The 26,396-nt window shown below is 46.1% G+C and overlaps 1 protein-coding gene across 2 annotated transcripts in view; it reads left to right on the top strand.

The window, feature by feature from the left end:
* The window catches only part of LOC119445905 (BCAS3 microtubule associated cell migration factor), a 56,705-nt gene that overhangs the window by 17,416 nt on the left and 12,893 nt on the right, over positions 1–26,396 (top strand). The window contains exons 14-20 of one of the 2 annotated variants that reach the window (XM_037710203.2): positions 3,585–3,611; positions 11,867–12,130; positions 12,515–12,671; positions 14,422–14,525; positions 15,165–15,238; positions 18,483–18,664; positions 23,984–24,081. In XM_037710203.2, the coding sequence (XP_037566131.1) occupies positions 3,585–3,611; positions 11,867–12,130; positions 12,515–12,671; positions 14,422–14,525; positions 15,165–15,238; positions 18,483–18,664; positions 23,984–24,081 (906 nt within the window). The remainder of the gene's footprint in view (positions 1–3,584; positions 3,612–11,866; positions 12,131–12,514; positions 12,672–14,421; positions 14,526–15,164; positions 15,239–18,482; positions 18,665–23,983; positions 24,082–26,396) is intronic. The other variant, XM_037710204.2, reaches the window with a different exon arrangement.

Genomic DNA, 26,396 nt, shown 5'->3' with positions numbered 1-26,396 from the left:
AAGGGGATTTTACAGCTGTTCAATATAGACAATCATTCAATATATTCGAGTTTGATATATCCTGGATTGGACTGTATTTTCCAAAACACAGGCACATTGTTCGTATGTGCAGTATTGAATTTCATGGGTTTCTCTTGCCTGGTGTGACATGTTTCTTATGACGACAGAAAGCTAAGCAAGTACGCAGTAGAATCTCGATGATACGATTCTCACAGGAACTCGAAAATAAAGCGTATCATCTGAAAATCGTATCATCCAACGTATTATCCAACTAAATTGTCGGCTTTTGTAGTGTGTAAAGGCAACAGTACAAAACACGAACAGTAGAGGAACTAAAAGGACAACACAAATGCCAGCTGTTAACTTAACGGTCGCGCACTGGTTGAAAACAAAGAAAACACAAAAACTATCTGCACATGCTCTTGGGAATGCAACCTATCAAGAGCCTCGACATAACGAGCTCAGATATAACGGAATATCAGGTATAATAAAGTAAATAAAAAATTGTTGCACCGCTATTGCAATGTAACGGCTATACAGTAAAATCCCAGTGATACTATCACGGCTAGTTCGAATTTCGGTGTGATACGAATTTGTAACATTCCCCGGCCGAAATACATTGCTCACAATATGAAAAACATTGGCTGTTTCGACTGCGTTGCCGCGCCGTATAACTTGTAACCATTTGCTTACTGACTAAATTAACAAGCACGGTGTCACATGCGCACAGGTAAACACGAATACACCTCGCTCGATGACCACAGAAAGGAAGCGAAGCAGTATCAGCGAGCGAATCGACCTTCGTGCTGTCTCTCGCTTCTATGCGAACTAAACGTTGAAAGCACAGCACATACTAAGCTATCCGGCACTATGCGTACTTTGTCTGCATCGCAGATCGTTTTGAAGATGAGGCCCACGGGGGCGCGCACTTTGCGCATGTCGCAGATTGCTTTCAAGATACGGCACCCGCGCGGTCGCACCGTATCTGCAACGTGCCGGTTGCTTACTGCAACGTGCCGGTCGCTTGTTGCAATGCACCAGTTAGTTGTTGCAACGTACAAGCCAGCTGCACTGCTAAATTTACATGACTGACACATTGAAACGCAACGTAAGATTCAGGAACATTACAGATTGGTGACGTATTAAGGGGAACTTAATACAGTATAGACCACTTATAACGTGACCGCTTATAGTGCAGGACCGGATATAATACGTCTTTTCAGACTCCCGTTAATTTTCCCATAGCACTCTATGTATGCGCGTATCGCTTATAGTGCAGTTGCGGGACACGAAATACCGGTTACAGTGCGGCTGCCTGGAAGTTCGGCAGTCAACCTAGACGGCAAACGCTCCTCTCAAGCCACAAATACTGTATTTACTCGAATCTAACGCGCACTTTTTTTCCGATAAAACAGGTCCAAAAATTGCGTGCGCGTTAGAATCGAGTACGACCCAAAATTTGCGTTACCATATAACCGTCGGCATTTCAAAATGGCCACCTCGCACACGCGTCGAGCCTAGCTACTCTCAAGCCTAGCTACCGTAGCTTCCTCCATGTGCTGCAGTACACGTGCTTAAGCAATAGTCTACCGTCTGTCTTCACGTTCTCTGCATCTGCTCTATCAGCATAAAGTACCGAGTTCATCATGATGCCGCATTTAAAAGGAAAGTGATCATGTGTGTGGAGACGGGACGGAAATCGGGCCGCATCAAGGGTGTTCAGAGAATCCGAAACTTGCGTTCGGGACTGGCACAAACAGAAGGAGAGGATTTTGCCAGCAAAGCAATGCGGAACGGTTTCAGCGGACCGAAGCAGGACGTAATCTGGGACGATCCACTTTTTTCGTTTTCGCCGCTCATAGGTCTCGTTGAAGCGAGAGGCATGATAGCACTAAGGTCAATTCGCTCGCCGCGCTTCGTCACTGGAGCGTTTTGATAGTTCGTTTCCGTGGTCAATGAGCGAGATGTGTTCATGTTTGCTTGTGCACGCGTGGCACCGTGCTTGTTAATTTATTTAGTAAGCGAATACGGAACCTAGAGCACGGTGACAGCGGCGGCAGAAATGCGCCTGGAGTGTCCATTATCGCAATAAAATAGTTGTTTTGATTATACTAGTGCGGTACCGCTTATAGTGGGGATATTCGCGACTCCGGCAACTTACGTTATAAGCGGTCTACACTCTACATGGAAGTCAATGGCATTTAGGTCGAGTCCGCGAAAACACGACGTAGCAGCCGGGAAAACGCAGCAGCGAGAAACATATTAATGGGTTTCCACTACAGTCGAATCTCGATAATTCGAACTCGAAGGGGCCAGAAAATTTGTTCGAATTAAAAGAAGTTCGAATTAAAGGAAGGATGTATTTTTGTAGTATTCGAGCTCCATAGCATGATGCACGAACGGTGCGATGTGTGAAATATCGCGGTGCGCAAGCGCATAAAGAGTGCAACTGCCCACGCCGGCCAACGCTCGGTTCCCGATAACGGCTGAAAACGAAACTTCAGGAAGCGGACGGCGCCATGCCAGCGCCGGGCGCGCGCGCGGAGACCGTGGAATGTGAGGGAGGAGGGCGGCAGGGAAGCGGATTTGGCCTCGGCAACTCCGCCGCTTCAGTGGCAGTTGCTTCGGTGGCCCCCCTCGCCCTCTCTCCCAACTCCTTCACCTTCTGACGGTCCCTGCGCGCGCGCGCCACCGTGCCGGTGCCGCCCCGGCGCCCGCATAGCCCGCTCCCTGAAGTTTCGTTTTCTGCCATTATCGGGAAGCAAACGTTTGCCGGACTGGGGCCTCCGCCGCTGAATTAAGGGGTCTCTCCAAAGTTTTGCTCTATGGCGGTGTCGGAGCAATGCCACTCGGAGGCACCGCCGCGTTATTGGCGCGCTGCTGAGAGCATTGCCGGTGCGCGGTATGTTCGAATTAACCATCGCAAATGCTTTCGCGTTCGAATTACCGAGCGTTTTCGCCCATTGAAATACACATAACTTTGACAGGACCACTGCGTCAGTCCGAATAAACCAGCAGTTCGAATTAGGCGTGTTCGAATTAACGAGATTCGACTGTATTAAAAATTTCTTCTGCTAAAAATAATTGATTTTTTTTCTTGGTTTTGTGTATGTTTTGATGACACGAATATTGGGTGATACGGATATGTTACGCGACCTCGTGAAATTTGTATCACTGAGGTTTTACTATATGTTTATAAGAAATAGTGGATATAAGGAACCTATTTTTGTGTCAAATGCAACATTGTTGTAACTAGGTTTGACTGTAGTGGCAATTTCAACACAAATGTTGAACAACACAAATGGCATATGTGTTGTCCTTTTCATTTTCCTCGTGTCTGCATTTTGTAAGTCGGCCTGTGACGTGTTTTTTCACTAAAATTTTTTGAATGCCTGTTAGGATTTGCAAAAAGTCAAATTGTGGAATTTGTCTAGCTCAATAATCCATGGAATATAAGGTGTTTTCTTTTTTTTTTCGCAGTATTTCTTGAATCGTTGGCTGCGGTGCATTGACGGCAGTGTTGTTTGATGTTGCCACACGTGTTGAGTCTGTCTCTTTCTTTTCTCGTTTTTTCGTTTTTGCAGCCGACGCAGCAGCTTATCTGTTTTGGTGTAAGGTCACCTCTACGGTATCATATTTTCTGTTTGCAATTCCTGCTTGTGGAATTTTCTGGAACTGCCCCAATAACTACTCATCAAGCTGTAACGTGTGGTTTTGCACTGAAATGGGCTGCCTTTCAAGCATAGGTACATAATGTAAGCTTTCTTTGGGTGTTTGAGCTATGCAGAAAAACCAGAAGACGTTCAGCGAAATTTCTGCCCCTGTCACACGGGAAGATTTAATGTCATTTGTATTTACTGTTATTAGTGGCTACACGGGATATTTAATGTTTATAGATGAAAACAGCATATACAATCGGGACGAGTTTAGGCTACTAATTCGAACATGTTTCAGAAATTAATGTGTACTCTCCAACAAAGAGTACTATTGAGAAACAAACATGCAGCAGCGACCAGAGCAACACTATATACAAATTAGAATTGTTGAATTTTTGAGAAGTAGTTCTTTCCTAATGTACTTCTAATATTACCTGATCACTGACAGTCCATTATTTCTGCATGCTCGTTCCGTTGTGGCATGTTGACCATGTTGACAACTCATTAGATTTATACCTAGCTCGAGTTTTGTCTTGACTTTGTACGGATAAGTATCACTCGATTACTTACATGATTTGAAAGTTTTATCATTACCATAAATATGCAAAATTAACGTTGATGAAAATATGTGTACAGTAGAACGCCGTTGATATGATCCCGTTATGTATGCTTTTCCAGCCTATATGTTCGCAATCGAGAACACAAAAAAACTGCCCAATACTGTTACGCTTATTTTTTGCCGAATCATATGCTCCCGGAAAACACGATCTTTTGGCACCAACGTTCAGTAGATCGCCAAACTGCCATCCTATGATACGCTTTCCGGCTGCTATATCCCGTGCAAACAAGAAAAGGCAAAAGGCACACGTGATCGAAAACAGTGGCTGCCCTCCGCAGCAGCTTCCCCACAATACTCACCTGCGCATCTCACATGAAAAAGTTTCTTATTCTGGTACCAGCAAATCCCCTCCCGGGTTGTCGCTATACCGCATTCACAGCCATCACTGCCAACTCTGTTGCAATAATCTTGTTCACTTATCTGTTTCACTACACCTGGGCGAAGTGCCTTTGGAAGTATACTGCACGCTTTTAATAAGCAATGACCCAAACGCGCCACCATTCCCTGCTGCCGGGGGTGCAAAGGTAGCATCATGTATCGCTCTGGCGGCATTGTAGGCATTGTATTCCGTCATGGCACATCAGCTCGATTTCATATATATTTCCCACTGTAGTCTTAAAACACTACGAAATAGGAAAGCGACAACGCTGGGCCCACTAAAGCCCCACCAGCTTGGCTGTGTCAGCATCTCGTGCTGCAACACGCAACGAGCAATGCTTCGCATTTACATAGATGTCAGCTACAGTTAAGTCTGTCAAATTTTTTAGTGACTTCCGATTGTACATTTTTCTCGGTTAGTACGTTATTTCTCGCGTTTTTTTCCAGCACGTATGAACGAGCTTCTACTGTACTGTGTAAAGTTTTGCGCGTACAAACGATACCCTTTCTGTGTCATTTACTCTGACACATCGTGGTTGCCACATTACACTTATGACATTATTTTTTTGCCGTATTGTACTGCTAGAACCTAATGTCATTTGCTGTGTTGAATGTAATTACCTGCAAATGGCATTATATTTTTTTTGTAGACGAACAGTAGTCAAACAAAGGATATTTCATGCTTGGGGCTGACGTTTCATCCAGGGAGCCTGTTGACAAGTGTCAGCGAAGACAAGTACCCTTGTCACAATGTTGGCTTTTAGCCTGACACGTTCGACTACTGTTCATCACTTTAAAGTACACATCTTCTGATGAGCCTCAGTTTTGTTCGGAATAAATTTTTCTGTGTGACAGAGGTATTTGTAAGTCGGCTTTGCTGCACCGATTGCTGTGTAAGCGATTCACATTAGAGAAAAGAGGAGGGCAGCATGATACAGGAAGCATGTATGCACATGCCATCTTCCCCTCCTTGCTTCAAGCACATGAGCTTTAACATGCTCTCTGCTTTGAACGTCAGCTCAGTGACCTTTACGCGACAACCTATTACTGAGTGGTGTTAAAAAGTGAGACTCGCAAAGCTTAATTCTGCATGAGATCTTGTTTACAGGAGACTGTGCATGCCAAACACTGCATGGTGTTGCATGCAAATCTGTGAAGAAACAGGGGGAGGCACTACGTGTGGCACGTCAAGATGAAAAATAAAATGGTTTAAGCGCTGACTCTGGACTGGACCTCCTGTGAGGTTCTTGCCAGGCATTGGCTAGCTGCACAGGGTTCGTAGCGGTCCTTGAAACCATTGAAAAACCCTTGAATGCGAAACTGCCATTTTCAAGGCCTTGAAAGCCCTTAGCTCTTTTTATTTACCGCTAGAAATGTGCTCATTTTTGGTGCTTCTGTGTTTTAACATTCTATTTCAAGTCGTATTAGTCACAACATATACTGTGACACATTAAATTTTATTCTGATTATTGGTGTTCTGAATGGAAGTAAAGCAGAAATAATTGCTCAGGGAGTTTTTAAGATAGCTTATGTGAAACTTTAAAGAAGCACCTCAAGAAGCATGAATGAAAGTAATAATTTGCTTTTTCAGTAAAAGTACTGAGAGTAACAAAGAAAATCTGAACTATACGAAATATGCACCCTGCTTCTAGTTCCCAACTTCTGCAAGTGAGACCACAAAAAAAAAATGCAGATTAGGTATCGTGAATATTAGCCACGGGAAGGCCGTGGCATCGCAAATGTGAAAACGGGTGAGCAGGGAGCATTTGTTTTTGCTCATTGCAGCAAGCACCTGGTTCCTCTTTTTTTTTTCTTTCACTGCTTTCTTTGGGCTCTCACAGCAATGGTTGTCTTTTGGGGAACATGCACAAACCTCCTAATACTTCGTTATTGTGTTCGATCAGCTGTTCTGTGCAAACGAGCTGGTCTGGTCACGCATCTTAAACTGGTGCTGGAACCTTCACGTGCTTTATGCAGTACAGTTAAACCTTGATATAACGAAGCAAAGTGACGATTTTACTGACTGGCATCAATGCCAGGGCCTGTTCATTCCTGGCAGCAAGAGCTTCTTCCTCTACACAGCATGTGTGTACCAAGACAACAATATGTGCAAGCGGGTGGGAGAAATCCCTGAGAGTCTTTCAACGATGCCCAGTGATGTGTTGATACCATTTATTGTGCAGTGGACTTGAAAGCAACTCTGTGGACTCAGAGGTGCACCTTGAGGCTGTTCTACATGCTAATTAACAGACAAACAAGGGAAGCCTCAGCCCTGAGTCAGTGTGACTTATCATTGTCAGGGCCTTCACAGTGACGAGGCACCCGTCACTGTGTGTGAAGCACCCGTCACTGTGAAGCACCCGTCACTGTGTGTTCGATGTTTAACAATGTTTTAACAAGTTTTCTTGTTAAAACATTGGTTCTGGGTTGTGGCTTCCCTTGTCTGCACACTGTGAGTTCTAGTACGTATTTCCCTTTCTGTGAACTCCTTTGTCTTGTTCCATGTTCTGTACCAGGGCTGTATTCCTGGTCTGTCGTGGCATGTTGCAGCCATTCATCAGGATCAGTCATATCTGCTTTGTAAACTGCCTTCACTACAGCATGCAGAGACAAATGCTCTCATCTGCGCTAGACAGATTGGACAGTCGCCCCTTATCTCGGAAAGGTATTTTGGGACACAGTCGCACTGTTTCAGACAGGCACCTGCGGCTAGTGTTATGCTGTGCTCTTTTCGGGATGCAATGATTGCTTAACAGCATAGAATAGTTGCGTGCTTCGTCACATGTGTGCAAACATAATTTCTTGCTCTTTCTTTTAGTCAATCTCTTCCTGTCTTTCAGTCCCTTCATTCCTCTTTTCCCCACAGCAGTGTAGCCAACCATTTCCTACGATGATTAACATGTCACCTTGATCAGACCCCTCTCCCCTCTTTCAATTTTTCTGCAAATCTTTCTTGCCTTGCTGGCATAGATGAAACCTTCCCACCATGGCGAGTTGCGCTTCTGTTAAAACATCCCCTATGAGAACTCCCCGAGCGGCTACCATGATTCTCGCTGGAGCGTTAGCGCATGAGCACCGGTTCAGATGCACTAGGAAAATGGCAGAACATGCCTCATGTGCCTGCTTGCATTGTCCAAAAATCGAAAACGATGCACTCTGATCTCTGGTGGCACATTCAACTGGCTGCACACGTTACATTCAGCTGGTTGAAATTTAGTGCTTGGAACACATCCGTATTTTTCATTCAGAGCACTGCACTCCAGCTCAAAGCACTCGGGGAGCACTCTCACCTTCAAGCTTGGAGCACGATCGAGCTTCAACAGAATTCCGGTCATGTGGCCCTTCCAATTGCTCTGCAATCAGCTGAATGTTTGACTCTGTCAGGCTTCTTCTAGCCCCAAACTCTAGAGGATCCTGCCAACCGAGTCAGAGTGCGGTAGGGATCAGTTGAATCTACCAAGAGTGTGAACAGTGGAAAGGTGAGCAGGCAGTGATGAGCCAGTGTCAACATATGTTAAACTACAGCACAACGGAGCTGGTGGTAAAAATAACTTTCCAATTTGCTTCTGGCTGCAGTAGTCTACACAAGGTGGCTCTAAAGACATATTTGGTAGCATTTTATACTTTAACTGCCCTATTTTTCTTGGCCAGGCCAACAGTGCCATAAGTGACAGCTTTCAGAGCCAAAAGTGAAACCACTGCTCTAGGTTAATCTGTAGAGCATTGCAGACACCTACAGATTGTGGCTCCTTGTGAAGAATGCAGCACAGAGTTCTGAAACCAAGTGTAAAGTGGTTGGAGTAAGGCTGTGGGAGTAGTGTACCATTAATAGACATGGAATGTAGAAGAAAAGCCGAAAACGTCTTTAGGCAGCAATTTACAGCAAAGCTGAGTAGGAGAGTTTTGCAAGTTTTCATGCAGCGCCGTCAATGTGTGGTGCTGTGGTCGGTACTGAGCAGGGGCGTAGCCAGGGGGGGGGTTGGGGGGGTTCAAACCCTTCCCCGAAATTTTTTCCGCAACCCCCCCCCCCCAACCCCACTTACCCGCCCTTTGTTTTCGTCGCTTCGCGCTGACATAATTCATGAAACCGGTGCTACTATCACAATTTCATTCCTGGGCGCTTCCGTTTAGGTTGGTAATTTACAATGAATCATGTCTGCATATGGAAAACACTGTCACGGTTTTTGTCAAGGCTTTGACACTCTGTGAAGTTTTGGGCGAGAATGTGGCGGCCGCATTCTGAAGCAACAAATGCGGCAGCCGTATTTTAGATGATGGCGAAAACGCTCGAGGCCCGTTTACTTAGATTTAGGTGCACGTTAAAGACCCCAGGTGGTCGAAATCTCCGGTATACATTTCCGCCGCTTCCCTTCAGGTGCCGATTAGGCCGCGCTCGCGCAGGATCTTAGGCTACGTTCACACTTGGTCTCGAAGCTGTAGGAAGAGGCAAAATCTTGCAAAAATCCGCCCGCCTAGGCGGCAAAACAGGCAGAAAAACAGGCTGCGAGCCAAATCGGTCTCGGGCCGATTTTTTCGCCATGGCGAAGCGGAAACGCGGCGGAAAGTCGTTCTGCTTCACTGGAAGCTACACTAGCATGTAAACAACCGGTCGTAAAATTGAACATGGCACCAAAAGTGTAGGCTGTAATGCTGATCGACGCGATCAAGAACCAGCCCTTGCTCTACGACAAGAGTGGCACTAAAACGTACTGTCAGCAATACTCGCGATAGTATTCAACGTCGCGCGACCGGAGGTGCGGCAACGAAGCCTTGGCATGACCTAACTTCTCGCGCTTTTGAAAAGCCAGGCGAAACCACCAGCGCCGTTTCCGAGGTGTCCGCGTCTTCCGTTTATTCTTTGTCCATTTCTAGAAAACAAGTAGGTAGAAGTATAAAAGCCATTTCTTCTTCCACTTCCATGGCAGACAATAGTTAGGCAGATTCCTCGTTGGCACTCCATAATTCTCCTCGCACGTGTACGGTATGTTGCAGAAGTCGCGGGGTGCTTTTCTCGTCGCGACGATAGATTGGGAGCGTAGGTCTCACGTACGTAGGACGCGCAGGCTTTGGCAAGCCCCAACACAAGGGCCAGCCCGGGTTTTAGCTGTGGTGTTCCCGTTGCCCCTTTGGTGTCCTGGAGGCGCCAACAATACGAAATGATGAAATGTTATTACAACTTGTAAATAAAAGCTATTAAAGAAATATTATCACGCCTAGGCACCAACCTGTGACTCAGCGCTACCGCGCCCGTGTGCGGAGAATTACGGAACGCCAACGAGGAACTTACCGAAGGTCGCAGATGACACGCGAAGTTGCGTAACATGATCACTTTTGATGACGGTACGTGGGTGAAAGAATGAACATACCGCTCGAAATAATGCGATAATGAGCGCCACCACGCCGACAAACGTACGCAGACTAGATGGATCTGGACGAAAAGGGCAGCGGCGGCCGCGGCGGTAGCAAAACAAATGTGAACAATTTGGACAGGCGCTGAAAAAATTTTCCGGCCGCTTTGGCCTTTCCGCCCGCTTGCCGCTTCCCAAGTGTGAACGTAGGCTTAGCCTGCGCGAGAAACGTCTCTTGTTTGCGATTGTGCCCCTACGGAAGGCTGGTAATTACTCTTGTGTTGTTGAACCCCAAACCAGCAATTACGGAAGGCTGGTAGTTGCTGTTGTGTTGTGGAATCCCAAACCAGCAATGTACACACGAAGGGGTTCATGACAGCAGTGAAATTCCACCGACTCGCAATAGAATGCACGAAACAGACAGCCGACAAGCATGAATTACTGCTGGGCGCAGTACAGCGTAAGTAAACTCTTGTTGCAGGCGCTGACAGTTCTCGTCGAAGTTCACGCGTCCTGAGAAATTAATTATGTGCACTATGCACTGAACAATACCGGAGTTCATTCCTGCATCACTAGTACACCAATCAGTCGAGATTCTGTGATGTACAAAGCCGCTTCCTGTTTGCACCGGCGTAAGTGAAGCAGAAATGAGTTGCACGCACTACTTAAAATGCGTACTCATGCCATATCTATGCTGTGCGGTGAAATATTCTGTACAATTCTGAATCTGTTGACGTAAAGGCAAATGACAGCTGCACGCTCGCACACAGCGGAAGACACAGCGGCCCATGCACTTGCCGCAGGAAATGCAACCCACTCGTATGAGGGAGCAGGGCGACGAAAGCTTCGAAAAAAAATTCTTACGCGTTTTTGCGCGCATTTAAGGTTTCTAGCGCAAAGACGCAGCGAACAAGCTATTGCTATGGGAGTAGGTATAGCCTGGTCACACGTGCATTTTCACGCGTATAGCCGTCCTTGACTTGTGAAACGCACTTCGCCCCGACGAGGACGACGCCATCTACGCTTAACGGAAATTAACAATTGATGATGTCTCCTCCGATCGCACGGGTCGTCTCAATGATGCGTTTTCGAAGACTGGTCCATTCAGTGGCGCGATGAGAGACCGTTGCTCCAAACGCCCACTGTGCCTGTTGTACTTACTGTATTTACTGAGCTTGCTTTACTTTTTACTTAATTTCTTCACAAGCACACGCACATGCGAAGGGGTCCCATGTCTTTGATATACATGTATAGAGTCTGCTTAAACTACCGATATTTATTATCGATCACGTGACCTAGAGGAAAGCAGAAGCTTGCGTCCCCCCCTGGTCGGGCCGGTGAACCCCCCCCCCCGAAAAAATTTCTGGCTACGCCCCTGGTACTGAGGAGGCGCAGGCATTGTACAGAGCAGAGCTGGTGCAGCATACAGGTACATGTGTTTTGGATATATTGGAGAGTAAACAAGTACTAAGCCTGGATATAGCAAAACCTCTGCGGAGACTCCGGTATGGCGAAGAAATTGAACTGGACATAAGTAGTAAAGCGTTAGCAAAGTCTTGGGTAGGGGCAAACCAGACCCCTAAGGTTTCGAAAGAGTGTGGGGAACTCACTTATGCAGCTTTGCTCTCTTTGACGGAACGAATTGCTCTGATTTGGTTACATCTGCAAAGATTCCTTCTTAATCGCAACAAAGCTTCCCAAACTGTAGGTTTTGTATTGTTTTACAGACAGGAATATTACTGACAGCTTGACCGCAAAATTTTTGTCTTGTCTGTTTGGTGCAGCTCTGGTCATGTTTTTAAATTGTGAAAAGGGTTAAGCTGGTGCATTTATTGCACGCATTCATGTGCTTCTTCCCAACCCAGGCTCGTCGAGCAGCAGCCTGGAGAAGTACGCCTCAGGCAGCCTCCGGCGTTTGGGTCCGCAACCAACGCTGGTCTCCCCTCTGGCCCAAATCAAACAGGGGGCCGCCTTTTCTGTCGCTGGCATCGGCGCCCCTCAGAATAGCCCCCCCAGGGGGCGCCGTCCCTCGGGGCCCGCCACCAAGGAGGCCTTTAGCATAGCAGCCGCCTTCGCCCCACCCCGGGCCTGGCTGGTAGGAAGCCCCAGCACGTCTCGCGACAAGAAGGGTGAGAGGCCCACCACTACATTTCACTTAATTTGTTTTCTCTCGGTGCCAAGGCATTACAGCAGGCAGTGGGTAGTGTGTAAACAAAACACACGTTAGTGTCGCAGAACGATTGCAATCATTAATTAATAGAGCTTTATTTCACTTGTTGGCATCGACGGCTTGCCCGGAACAATTGGTCGGGGACTGTAAACAAATGCTTCATCTTTGTCTTGGCTGTGAGCCTTGTCCTTGGCAATGCACTTGCTCACCAAAAAATAAAGGTATGGACTACATGTGTTCAAATTTATATTCATTTGTCTCTCATTAGGAAATTCTCAATAATTTAATCTTTCACCTGGTGAACCCTACTCCTCTCTCTTCTTGTTTTCTTTGCTGAATGCAGAAAAGAATCCTGTCGACTCCCTTTTCATCATGACGTGTAATGGGGCTCTGACTGAGTACATTATCGACCCCCGACCGTGCTCTTCCGTGAACAAGGTCACTGAAGACTCACCCATTGAGCTCGACGTGACTGCTTATGCCCAGTGGAACCTGCTCAGGTGGGTTCCGTTGGCTTTTGCTGAGATTTGGCTCAGGCCCCGGCTTTACACCAAATGGGCTGAGTGACAACTGGCACAGGGCCAAATGACTGAATTAACGCACCTTTGATGCTGTGTAATAATGCACAGGTTGTTGAGACTAGACAGTGTGAATTACTCAATTTTACAAGTCAACATGGTCATGAGCAAGCTTTTACTGTGATAGCTTGTTAATCTTGTTTTTTACAGCTGGCAACATAACTGCGATGTTCTAGCATGTTAAAAAGCTAACCTGTTATGTTAAAAGGTTTACAACAGGGTTAACCCTGTAATGCTCAGCATATAATTTATGCTACACAAAGTTTGATACCTCAAAATTCTTATTTAAGCATGGGAAATCTAATGCATTACCTACAGTAGTGTTCTTGATACGCTAGAATGAGTTTTTAGTTATGAATAGTTCAGCAAGTCAATTACTAATTAATTAACGTGTAGTGATTAAGGTTTGCCTCAAAAACATTTATTTGTTTTTTCGTGCAGATTATTCTCCATGGTCATAAATAAAGGCAAATAAGTTATTCTAATTTTCTTCGATCTGGAACTGTGTTTTGGCATTACAGAGTTAAGAAACTTGCTATTAAATGTATCTGCATATCCTTATTCGATATTCAAAGTTAAGCATTCCTGTTTGACTCGTATTTGAAAATTTTAATATTTACAATCCTCTCCAGTTTTATTGTGGACAAAATTGGCAAGCAGTGCCTGAAAACATGGTAATAAATTAAATTAATAAAATTAAATTAACTGAAAAATGCTACCTCTGTGCGAAATGTGAGGGTGAAAGCACCAGCAGTTTTGCAGGGACACTTGTGTACACCAGGTATTTATACAACCATCAGTATGTGCAACCTATGAAGCATACCAGACTGTCCACAGAATCCATGAGAGAACTCTGACCTTTTCAAATTGTGGGCGGCTGCACATTTGTGCATAACATGGGCTTGTACACTGTCCTCTCTGTGAAAGGAAACACCTCGTCGCTATTCAGGCCAGTATAATTTAAAAGTTTGTTCTACTTTGTAAGTGAGTGGCCAATTTAGCACCCAAATAAGGCATCGAATGATGAACATGCTAATTCCAAGGTGCTAAGTGCTATTAATGCAAGGGTTCTTTTAAATGGAGAACCATGCATGTCACAGGAGTCCGTGAAGCTTGTACAGTGTCTGAGACGCCAATGACTAGATTCCCTAAGTACGTAGCATGTTCTATTTCACTCTTGTAAAGAATATACTCCCCCGGCCATTGTTCCCGTGTCTTGATAGAGATGAAATGCAAAAATGCTTGTGCGCAGTTGAACCTCAGTATAGTGAACATGAATGTAACGAAGTTAATCTGCGACTCAATGTTTTTGTGGTTGCCGGTATTGGCACGTATGCTTATATCGAACATCAGATATAACAAAGATACTTCCGTGTTAAATGCAACTTCATCAATGTTCAACTCTACTTAGATTCAGCTGCAAGTTCAAGAACCCAAAGTGCTCAAGATTTATCCAGAGCCCTCCGTTACGTAGTCTCTTATAGTCTGAGTATTGCTCTGGGACATTAAACCCAATGAATCAATCAAACGGCAGACTGTGCTTCTCATTCAATGCCAATTAAGCTCAAGCACTGGATCTATCACATCAGGTCTGTTGATGCTGTGCTGCAGTGTGTGCTGCAGTGTGTGCTGCTTGAGGTGTTCTTATTCTTGTCACTGGCGGTGCTCCCAGGCCACCCATGAGCCACGATACAAAACAGCCGCTCAGCAGCAACAACCCCCTCATGATGGGACAAGTGGCCACCAACGCATCCACTGGGAAGCAGTCCTTCAAAGGTTGGTGGCCGCAGCTCCTCCCTGAACAGCTTTCGGGATGGGATGGCCCCTGTCAGAGTCACGAATTGGGTCGTGTTTGGACTTGAGATGATGCATCTCGGGAGCTCCTATCTAAATATCAGTTGGAAAGGGAAAAGTCTTTTTGCTCTCGGCATTCGTTGAAACAATTTTGATAAATTCATTGCATTTAAAGAGTAGGTTAAAAGCTCTGCTCTGCTGTTGAGAAGTGTTTTTATTTATGCTTTAAATCTTTCTACAAAAAGTGTTGGAAATCATAATTTCTTGTTTAGTATGGAAACATCAAGCTTACAGCTCAATAACTGCTATGAAAACAGATATCACAACATTGTAAACTGTATCAATCAGGACATTCAAAGTGAACAAAGCTGAGGCATTGCACATTTCTCTAATGCACACCGGTAATATTACTAATTTGTGAAATCATGATACTAGCATGGTCATTAAACGTGCATGCATTTCACATTTTCTTTCCTTGTGTGACAGCATTTGTAGCTTCTGTCTTGCCCTGTCCCGATATGTATGCAATACCTATAGAAAGCTTGTTAGGATGCTAATGATTTCCCCCTCCCCCTTCTTTATCTTTGTCATGCTAATTGTGTGCGTCCTCCCTGAAAACAGATATCAATGGAATGAGCCACATGGAAGGTTCCGGACTGAGTCAAAAGGAGAACGATGACAGCTGGCTTTCACAGGTGGGTTACCATTCTTCTTGCAGAATGTTTTTTTTTGTACTACTTGTTGCAGTTGCGGTGTTCTCTGATAGTAAAAGCGGTTACCTTATGCAATCTGGTGGCATTTCTTCAGAGCATGTTTGCCTACAGCACAAACAAAACAGACTGTACACAAAGGCACTGTGTGGTGTCATCCTAGACTGACTTTTTTCATGCTGTAGGTAAATATGCCATTGTACCAACTTGCCCAACTTGCTACATTTCTTCATTTCATCAGGGTGCTCTTCTTAAGACTTGGTGCAGAGTGCTTTACACCCACCAATCGAGCTCATTAGATTAATGGCTGCACTGGCTTTCTGGCCTCAAGGAAACCCAGCCGCTTTTCAACGTGTGCCAATAAACTTTTGCACTGTTGCTACTTTTGATGCACAGTGCTATGTTTGCGACAAAGTGCTGCATTGAAATGCAATTGAGACGAAGCAAAGTAATATACCTCTCGTGTCTAATAACGTAAAGTTACAATGTGGAATCATGGTGTAACCATCCATTAGAAGCTTTCTAGGCCTGTAACTAAGTGTCTGCGACATAACTCCACTACCACATGCTAGCAAATAAAGAGGGACGTACACCCTCTAGCTTGTATTCTCGTGTTTGTGTTTCTTTCTAGTGAGGTATTAAATGTCTGACCAATCACTCTTTTTGATGCAACTAATTGTCTTCTGTTGAGCTTCATTACAAAGGTTTTGCTTTCTCACTCAACTAGCCTTTCTTTTAGCATGCTTATGTGTATGTATAACTTGTTAAGCGTGTTATGCACTGTGTAACTGCTCAATATATTATATATATACAGTGCAGTTCACTTATAACGATACCACGTATAACTATATGTCGGTTATAACGATGAGTCGACTTAAGAGTATCAGCTTATGCATTAGGGCTATGAGAAAAAAAGCATATATAACAATATGTTATTCACCGCATATCTGATATAACGATCGACATTTTGCTTCTGGCTGGCGTTTTTTTATGCAGAATAATTGTGAAATTTGCGTTCCTAAGTTTCCCTTAACCAAGATGGGGGGAAAAGTTTGCCTACGCGAGTTCGTTTCTGCTGCCATTCTCTGATAGTAAAAGCGGTTACCTTATGCAATCTGGTGGCATTTCTTCAGAGCATGTTTGCCTACAGCACGACAAAACAGACTGTACACAAAGCGCCGTGTGGTGGCATTCTAGACTGACTCGATCGACGCAGGCGGCACGCAGCGCGTCCTGCCTGCATGCCGCGGAGAGCATCGCGAATTGGCGCAGTGTGCACAAGATGGCGCCAGCTGCTTCATGTCCGCATCGCCGGCGGTCGTGCGAGCGTCCATAGAAGAGCAAGGGAGGGGGGGGGGGAGAAAAACTGATAAGCGAGTGGCGCCTGCGCTCCCTTCCTACAATCTCCATCTCTTAGCGCTCGCGGAAATGCGCCGCGGAAGCAGCGGGAGGTGCACCGACAAAGCGCATAGCTTGTCGCTTGAGGCGAAGCTGCAAATTTTGCAAGACTTGAAGAAGTACCAGCTCGCGCAGTTGATGATATCGACGATTATGAAAACCGGGAGCGCCACGATCATGAAGGCTTGAACCAGTGGCCATGCCGATAAACGGAAAAGGCGTGCTTTGTGTGCTAGGACAAAGCCCCCATGGGTGAAAATAACACGTTGGAAGCCGCTGACATTGCTGATCTCTGGGAGCACGTCGCTACTGATGATGAAATAGGTGGTGCTTCGATGGAGGAGTTTCTGAGTGCAGATAGTGCTGCCTCGTTCTACAAAGAGATCTCCGATGGGATGATCGTTGTCGCGACAGACGGCGGCATTGTGCAGTGGAGGCAACGACGAGATAGATAATGGGCCCATCTTTGACACCGACCCCGATGTTCAACCCAAGTGCAATGTCGTCGATCGAGTCACTCATTGATTTCATGCACACTAAATTATAGCCACCAGTGTTCGGGCAGCAACTGGACACCATGCACACCGCGGCTGTGAACCTGAAACTTCCGCGAAAGCAAGTGCAGATTTCTGACTATCTCAGCGCGTCTAACGATTGAAACGCTATTTAGAGATATAAGTAAACATTTTATTTTTTACAGCCTACTTTCTACGTCATTTTTTATTTATCGCAAGTGCTAAATTTGGTTTCAGGACTACAAAGGTTTATTCGGCAGCTTTTTTTTTGGGGGGGGGGGGGGGGCAGTCCAGATAGTAGCGATTATCGGTTATAATGATCGGATTTTTCGTTCTTAATATTGTTATAAGTGGACTGCACTGTACTTATATGCTTGTATAAATTGTTAAGTGTTTATGTGTTATGCATTCTGGCTCTTATCACAAAACAAAAATGTTTGTTTGCTCCCCCCCTCCCTTATAATAAAATAAATTAATTGATATGAAGCCAACAGACATAAGGCTTCATATGTGTTTATTTACTTAATTTATTTATATTGCTACGGACCAGCATTTCTAATGTCCGATGACAAAGAGGCCAATGATGCGAAGACGACGACGATGGAGGCTAGTGTGGGCTGTTGCGTTGTGGCAAAGTGCAGCGTAATGATTTGTAAATATACTTCTATATAGTGTCGCGTCTGCATCTTTCCACGTAACATGTTTGGTCCTTCTAAGGTCCCTCCAGGGCACTATGTAAGGGGGGGAGCAAACAACAATAATTGTTGATCAGTAATAATTCATAGAATGCATAATACCTGTACACTTAACAATTTATTCTCCTTCTAGTATGATAGCACATGTGCATAGCCCCTTACCAAATGTCCGTGCTCTGTCAATCAGATGGTTGCACAAGGTTTATCGAGCAAAAATTTATATGAAAACAGCGAAATACTAGTGGAGACCGCCATCTGATTTTCTTTAGAACAGATGGTCTGTGTGTAGTCGTCTGCTATTTGGAGCTGGTTTCACTGCTCATTTTTACACAAGTGTAGACTGAGTGAGAATGCTTGCTTACGCTGTGGGAAAAGGAAGCGGTCTGTCCAGTGTTTCATCAAACAGTGGCAGACATGCGGTGGTTAGCAGCACTGCAGCACTCTGAAGAAAGGGCAAAGGGGTGCATTGGAGCCACTGAACATCAAAGCTGTGCAACTCGCCAGCCCAAATAGCTGCGTCGTTTCTCTGAATAACCTTTATACAGGTCATGAGGTCCATGACAATCAAAAGTTTGAGTACCGCTGGTTTACTCACGAACCTGTGCTATTGTGCTCTTTCAGGTTGAGATCATCACACATGTGGGCCCGCATCGGAGGCTATGGATGGGTCCTCAGTTTTCGTTCAAGACTCTTCAAACCCCCGCAAGCACCCCCCTGTCGTCGCAGCATTCGCAGGGTTCCGAGAAGTACACACCCCTGTCCCCCGATTCCTTTGGTGAAGACTCCGACGTGCAGAGCCCAGGGTTAGCAATCTTGCATGAAAAATATTTTTTTTTCTAGCAGTGCATGATGAACAAAAGTTCTAAAGCATTAAAGCGAGCTTGGTTTCTAGTAGCGTCATTCAATTCTGCAGTTCCAAAACGCATTGAAATGTTTCTCGAAAACTGGCAATTCATAGTTGCAGTAGTGTTATGATGTACGCTGTCAACTGCCATGAAATTGATGATGTGGAATTTGCAATTTCATTTATGTGCTTTGAAAGGTATACATGGGTGGCCATAAATTTATATGGAGAGAATTATGTAGGAAACGTTAACTTTATCTGAAAGTGTCATTACTTGTAAAGTGTAAACACTTAACATTGTTGATTAGATCATGTCCAAATCCATTTGCTCGCATTAGAAGCTGCAGTCGCTGACCAATTATTTGAACATGACAGTGTTCAGTCAGTGTCTGCACCAAATCTTTGTTCCTTGGCAACTTGGAACAGAAGTCAGCTGCGCTCTGCTGGGCCAATGATTGCTGGTTTGTTTGCAACTGTTATTGTCTGGTATTTCCTTGGGCTCGCCTCGCTTCATCACAGTACTCCTCAGCACAGACAGTGAGCATGGAATCGGGGACACTTGAAGCTGCTTGATGATGCTGAGTGATGAAAATTTGTAACAGCAAACAGTGAAGTCGTGCAAAACCATGCCACTATTACATTGTAAAGGAGCTAACACTAAGTGCAGAGGGCACACACATGAACACACTGATGCAGGCTTGACAGCTTGATTGCTTGGTTTGGCATATCCCATAGTTCGAGCACAGTCGGTGTCTACTGGATTTACTGGGCCATAACAATAGCAGCCTTTCGCTACTTTTGGTTTCAGAAAACTGCTAGCAACACATCAACACGAAAACATACCGTTTTTGTCTTGGCTGCTGAATTAGCACGCTGTCATGCAGGCAGTCTTAAATACTTAATGGTGCGTTACGAGGCATTCAAAATATTGATTGGCCTTGCATCTCAATCTTTGTCCACAAGTACCGTGAAACCCTGTTAATATATTTTTCAAGGGTGCGTGGGGGAAAATGTAACAGCCAGGAAAACGAACAGTAAGGAAGGCCCTAATCACCCCAGTAATGTCAGAAACAGCTCTGAATGGCTTCCAGTTCATTTATTAGACGTATTGTCGCATATACTGTGATCGGAGCCAGCAAATGCACACGTGTATAATTAAAGGACATGTATTACTATGTTCTATGATAGTAGGCCCTTTCCACTATCTTCCACACTATAATATGCCTGTATTGCTGCAAAACTGACTTTAGAGAACTGGCAAAAACCTCAATCGTGCCGTGACAAGCTTATCGGGATTGATGATTGCGTACTTCTGGCATTCCGGGCAGGGGCCCGTCGGGGCTTGACGGGCTCAACCACGAGTATGTTACAGAATGGCAATACAGTGTAGATCGCTTATAACGTAAGTCGCCGGAGTCGCGAATATCGGCACTATAAGCGGTACCGCACTATAACCAAAGCAGCAATTTTCAAGGCCCGCACATATGCAAAACATGTGCACCGAGCCGCCACGCGTATGCGACAGTCCAGGAATGCGGCTAGAACGTTTGCATTCAATTTACAGTCGAATCTCGTTAATTCGAACCAAATCACACGGCAGCGCCTCCGACCGGCATTCCGCCAGCACCGCCATAGAGTAAAAGCTTAGAGACCCCTCAATGTCGCGCGCGAACAAAACAAAAAAAAAAAAAGAAAGAAAAAAGCGGTGGAAATTTCACCCTCTCTCAAATAAAAAGGTCGCCGATTCTGCGTTGCGCCGGAACATGTGTGTACGTGCCGACGTCTCAGCCACGCTACCATAGCCACGCGTATAAAATGGCAGCGAACCCTTCTTTCTCCTCTATGCTTCCTCTACTTTCTAGTCACGTGTTGACATTGCACGCTGCGGCTACGGCGCAGAGCGAAGCAGCGGCGCTGTCTCAGGCCGGCCAACGCCCGCTTCCCGATAACGGCAGAAAACGAAACTTTGGGGAGCTGGTGCCGGGCCGGCTGTAGCGGTGGCGCCTGCACAGTGGCGGGCGCGCACGGTGATCATCAAAAGTGAGGGAGGTACGAGGGAGGGTGAGGGGAACCACCGAAGCGGCAGAGTTGCCGAGGCGAAATCCCTGCCGCCCTCCTCCCTCACATTCCACGGTCTCTGCGTGCACCCTTCCCCGTGCCGTGCCGGCACCGCCCGCTCCCTGAAGTTTCGTTTACTGCCGTTATCGTGAAGCGAGCGTTGTCCGGCCTTGGCAGTTTCGTGGCCCTCGCTCACTATGCGCGCCGTGATATTTCACGACTCGCACTCAATATTCTGGTTTCAGCCTCACTGGCTGTTCGTTCGCACCACGTGCCATTCTCCTCCACTTCGTCTCTCTTTCTTCCTAGAGCACTCCTTGGGGTGCCCGTTTGAGGGGAGCGTTCGCCGTCTCCGCTGACTTGCGTACTCCCAGGCAGCCGCACTGTAACCGGTATTTCGTTTCCCGCAACCGCACTATAAGCGATATGTGTATACATAGAGTGCCATGGGAAAATTAACGGGAGTCTGAAAAGACCGCACTATATCCGGTCCTGCACTATAAGCGGTTACGTTATAAGTGGTCTATACTGTATATCAAATGGGAACATACCATATTCATACAAATCTAATGCTGTAAAAGTGGGTCTGAAAATTGCCTGCGCGTAACGACCAGATAAGAAACTGAAACTGCGTTCAGAGTGTTGGCAGCAGCCTGCTGTCAGAGCCGTCAGATGCACCATCATCGCCATCATGAGATGGTGGCAGAGCACATTTTCCTGAAGGTTGCTGTGCTCAGCTACGACCACTTTGAAGCTTTCGTAGATGATTACGCAATGTGCACACAAATGTTAGTGTGGGACTTGTGTTCAGGCCTATATTTGATTACATGCGACTCTTTAGTATTATTTTAGATGCGGAGCATCTTATAGCGGCGGCCTGTCCCCCCGCGGCGTCGTTGGCGTCGCATTCCGTCCGCACCTCTCCTCATTCTCTCCACGCCAGCTGTGTGATAACGCCTCTCTCCCCCTCTCCACGCCATCTGTTCGATAACGCACTTCTCCCTCCGTGTCTTCATCCGCCACCTGTGCGATAGCGCTCGCATGCGCGCCTCTCTCTCTCCTCCTCCTCTCCGCGCCAGCTGCTTATATAAACCCGGTGCATGCGCCGCTGCTTCAGTTGCTGCTTCGGTTTAGTCACACTGCGCCGTCCGATGCGCTGAATGGACGCCAACGAATCTGTCAACGAACTGTCTGGCACATCTTCAAACAGCAGCAGCCAGTTCATTAACAGAACCGCGAGCACCTCTGAAGACAAGGCTGCGCAGTGAAGAGCTCATGACGCAGAACGTAAACTTCGGCGACGCGCAGCGGATCCAGATTCAGTTCGCCAACGTGAAGCTGCTTCGAAACGTCAGCGTCGAGCAGCGGATTTCACACTTCGAGAACGCGAAGCCGCTTCGAAACGTCAACGTCGAGCAGCGGATCCTGAGCTTCGAGAACGGGAAGCCGCGTTGGTTCGTGAACGTCGAGCAGCAGAACCTGAGGTTCGGGACCGTGAAGTTCAACGTAAACGTACGAAGCGAGCGGCGGAACCCGACCTTCGAGAACGGGAAGCCGCGTTGGTTCATGAATGTCGAGCAGCAGAACCTGAGGTTCGGGACCGTGAAGTTCAACGTAAACGTACGAAGCGAGTGGCAGAACCCGACCTTCGAGAACGTGAAGCCGCGTTGGTTCGTGAACGTCGAGCAGCGGATCCTGAGCTTCGACAACGTGAAGCAGCGTCAGTTCGAGAACGTCGAGCAGCAGCACGGCGTTCACGCGATGTGATGATGACCAACGCAAGTTAACACGTAATAAAAACGTAATAACAATGTAATTAACGCCGTTATAACGACTGAGATGCTCCGCATCAGCCCATGGTTCCCCTCGGGAAGATGGTGTAATTTTTTTTTCTCTTTCTCTACTTGTGTAGCTGGACGCGTAGAGACACACACACTCGTCTGCCATAGCTGCCACGCGTCAATTTTCGATTTTCTCGCTTGCGGTTATATTGTTTGGCTTGCTTTTCTTGTCCAATGGCTGCCACGCAGCGTCGTTGAGCTTCGCGTTTTTGAAGCAGCATACTTTCACATTCTGCAGCACTTTTCGCAGTGTAATGATGACGTACCTGTTCCGCTAGTTGTTAAGTTTGCATTTGGATCTCTGCAATGCTAAGAGCATGTTTTGGTGGGATTTTGTCGACGGCTTCTGCCGCTGCTCGCAACTGGGTGAGTGGAGCTGGGTCTCGCGCTGGTCGAAAGCGCCCCCTGGACACGCTGCACCATCCAGCGGCAAGGGTGCGAGGTGGTCTTGCGAGACAGGCCACTGGCCCCAGGCGGAGAACTGGGAGAAGAGGCAAAGAAAGCTTAGCTTTAAAAATCTGCACCCAGTAGGCGGCAGGTTTTAAACTTCTGTTTAAATTCAACAAACCTCATCAAAATTGGTTCAGTGGATGCCAAACAAATAGGAGTTCCCAAGGTAAAGGTTCTCTTTGAGCGTATTAAGCCACTAATGATCACTTGTAACAAAATATCAAGGACACCTGTGAGTTATTTTTTCAAGCCTGGGACCTTGGTAAATCAATAATTCTTAAAACAATTCCATCTGTTGAGCGCACCTTGTGTCCTGTTATGTAGTGGCCTCTAGTGGCAGATTCTCAAAGTAATGTGTCTGCCCGCTATGGCAACGAAGATTAACCCGTAAGTTGACGGTTTCACCACGCATCTTCTGTTCTTTTGCCGTTTGCTGCTGTGACCGTACCTACCCTCCCTCTGCCTGCTTGGCTGCTTTGACCGTACTCTCTAACTTTAGTGGACAGACATGTTACTTTGAGAAGGCACCACTAGAGACGACTACACAAGATGTTCCTTCATGTGCGCAGCATTTTTTTAACAGGTCAGGGATGTCTGTCGTGTCATCTAACTGAAACTTGGCATACCCACATTTTACACATATTTTCTTCCAAAACTTCATTGAAACAAAGAAGATGTGTTCGCATCATTGCTGCGAAGTTTTTAGCGCATTAGGGTAAATGAATCGTGAATAAAGTAGAGAAATTGAAAGCACTTTATGAATCAAAAAGTTCGTAAAATCTGATTTTATTTAAATGGAACTTTGACGGTAAACAGCAAACAGAAGAGTAAATATTGCTTCCTCTAGTTGTGACTGGAGACTGTACATGACTACTATTAGCACATAATATAGTTTCATGTGAATGAAAGCTTGTTCTGTTCTGTTGCAGATTTTCTGGCCCCATGTCGGTTCCCGTAGCTGTGCCAGCCATGAGTCATTACCTCTCCGACAGCGCTTTTCCTCCGCTCCTGATTGAGGCTACGTCTGGTAAGGCACAATAATGCACTGTTGTGGTTCCACATTTTCTTGTAGCTGAAACACAAATAGTGGGTCACAAAAACTTAATAGTGTCCCAAGGTGCCAATGTGTCATTTCTACTGAGAACTGAACTTTCTTATGTGATAAAATGATAATATACATAGGACACAATCGGTGCTGCCAATCTGAAAATACTGCACCAGCTCCCCCAACATAACATGTCCTGTTTATAACTCATTAATTGTAGTCAGCCACTGATAATAAATTTGTTATATCACAATCATGTGAGATAAAATACAGTCTGGCCAATTTGTAGGCACTAGAACAATCACAATTTATAGACAGATAAAGCACTGACCTACCAGTGCACGTGTAAATCCAAATGTAGGCGCATAAACATTTGCTTCTAAATTTACCAAATTATACAGTCAACGCTCGTTACAACGGACCGTGATAATCCAGCAAAAAAGGTCCATTATATCCAAAGTCCGTTCTGTCCAAAATTAGGGTCGCGATATGTTGTGAAATGTTGTAACTTTGCATATACCACTGTCTCACGCGTAAGTGATTGTAGAAACGATAAAAACATCGAGATTAATTTAAATAATTATAGATTAATCGGTTTACACGGTGGTAGGACAACGACATGGCATGGTGTTTTCTTGTTTGCTGTTTTCCTGATGCTGGTTGCTGAAAAATGGCAAGTTCTCTAATGTATAAACTTGTAAACATAGGCATACTAACTAAATTAGTAAGCACGGTGTCATGCACGCAGGTAAACATAACCACATCTCGCTTGATGACCGGGGAAAGTCGCTGTCAAAACGCAGCTGTCGGGAAGCGCGGCAGCAGCAGAGAGCGAGCGAACTAAAGGCGTGAATATAGTCCATTGAAGGGCCACATCACGATGGCGAGATCAACACACTGCCGCAGCCAACGTAACCGGACGCGGCTAGCACGCTCCAACGTGCCTGACATCGAGATGGCTCTTGCTCCATCTGCGCGTTGTCGCGCTAACCCACAATGCATTGTGCGCGAAGAAAGAAAGGCGCCCACGCCACTTCGCTGACGGTCACAGACAACCGTTCAAATTGGCGCGCAGGTTGGGGATCGTTATGCGCATGCTCTGAAGATAGCTGTGGATGGCGCGCGCGTTGGAGTATAGAGGGGATGGCATTTCAGCTGGCGCAGTGCAACTGGCGTAGCGTGACTAGCCGCAAACGACGCCTGCCCGCGCGTCCATAACGTCGGGCTATAAACGGGCCTTTAACATTGAAAGCACAGTGCATACGAAGCTGCTGGCACTGAGCGCGCTTTGTCCTTTCAAGATAAGAGCAGCACGGCAGCAGCCGGCGGAGGTGAATGCACCCCCCCTCCGTGCCTCGCACGCAATGAGACTGTGCACTTCTGCACTGCCTTTCTCCCTTGCGCACGCGAGTTTGAGCCATGATTGTTGGCTGACCCTCGCAAGTCTGTTGTCAGCCCGTGTCGACACAACAGAAGTATGCTTATATGCCTAATTAAAAAAAAATTGCTGCTAATTTCGGCAGCTGTAGCTGATAGTCCGTTGTAGCGTGGTCCGTTAAAAGCGAACTTCATTGCATTACTAAAATAGGTAGTGCAAACTAAGGCTGAAATATGGTCTGTTATATCTGAATGTCTGTTGCACACGGATCTGTTATAATGAGCGTAGACTGTATATACACCTACACAAAGGCAAGATACATTATACACCTGCAGCGCGCAAGTCACCGGCGCCAACTTGTCTTTCTGCAGTTAGCTTTTGCAGCCAGCTCTTTTGGCTCATCTGTCAGCTACTGGGAGTCCGCAGTTGAAAAGAAGCATTTGATGGCGTACGACACTGCGTTTAAGCTCATGGTTGTCACGTGCACGGCAAGCGAGCAGCCGGCCGCAACCTCGGCGTTGATGACAAGTGCGTACATTGGTGACTGAAGCAGAAAGAGGACCTCGTCACAATGAACAGATCTAGGAAGGCATTCTGTGGAAACGCATGCAAGTACCCATAAATTGTAGTCGGAAAAAGTAGACCAAATGGCCCGGTCCCATGTGAGGGGCTGCACCTCATCAAAATTGCGAAAATAATGTGTGGCCCTTACACGGGTCTGTATGGTAAAATAGGAGGGAGCATTACTTCACGCAGCCAGCCTTTGCAAGCCAACTTTTCGTGAAGCTATCCCCTTTTCCTTTTCCCTTTTCGCTCTCAAAAAGTCGGCCCAAAATGTGACCCTGTGCTCAGCGGAATTGTTTTACTGCACTTGGCTTCGGGAAGGTCTTAAACTTCTTCTTTCTGGGGTTTTCCGTGC

The sequence above is a fragment of the Dermacentor silvarum genome, chromosome 3 (assembly GCF_013339745.2).
Source record: "Dermacentor silvarum isolate Dsil-2018 chromosome 3, BIME_Dsil_1.4, whole genome shotgun sequence".
NCBI classification, from domain to species: domain Eukaryota; kingdom Metazoa; phylum Arthropoda; class Arachnida; order Ixodida; family Ixodidae; genus Dermacentor; species Dermacentor silvarum.
The sequence above is the reverse complement of the archived record's forward strand: the minus strand, read 5'-3'. Positions and strand labels throughout refer to the sequence as shown.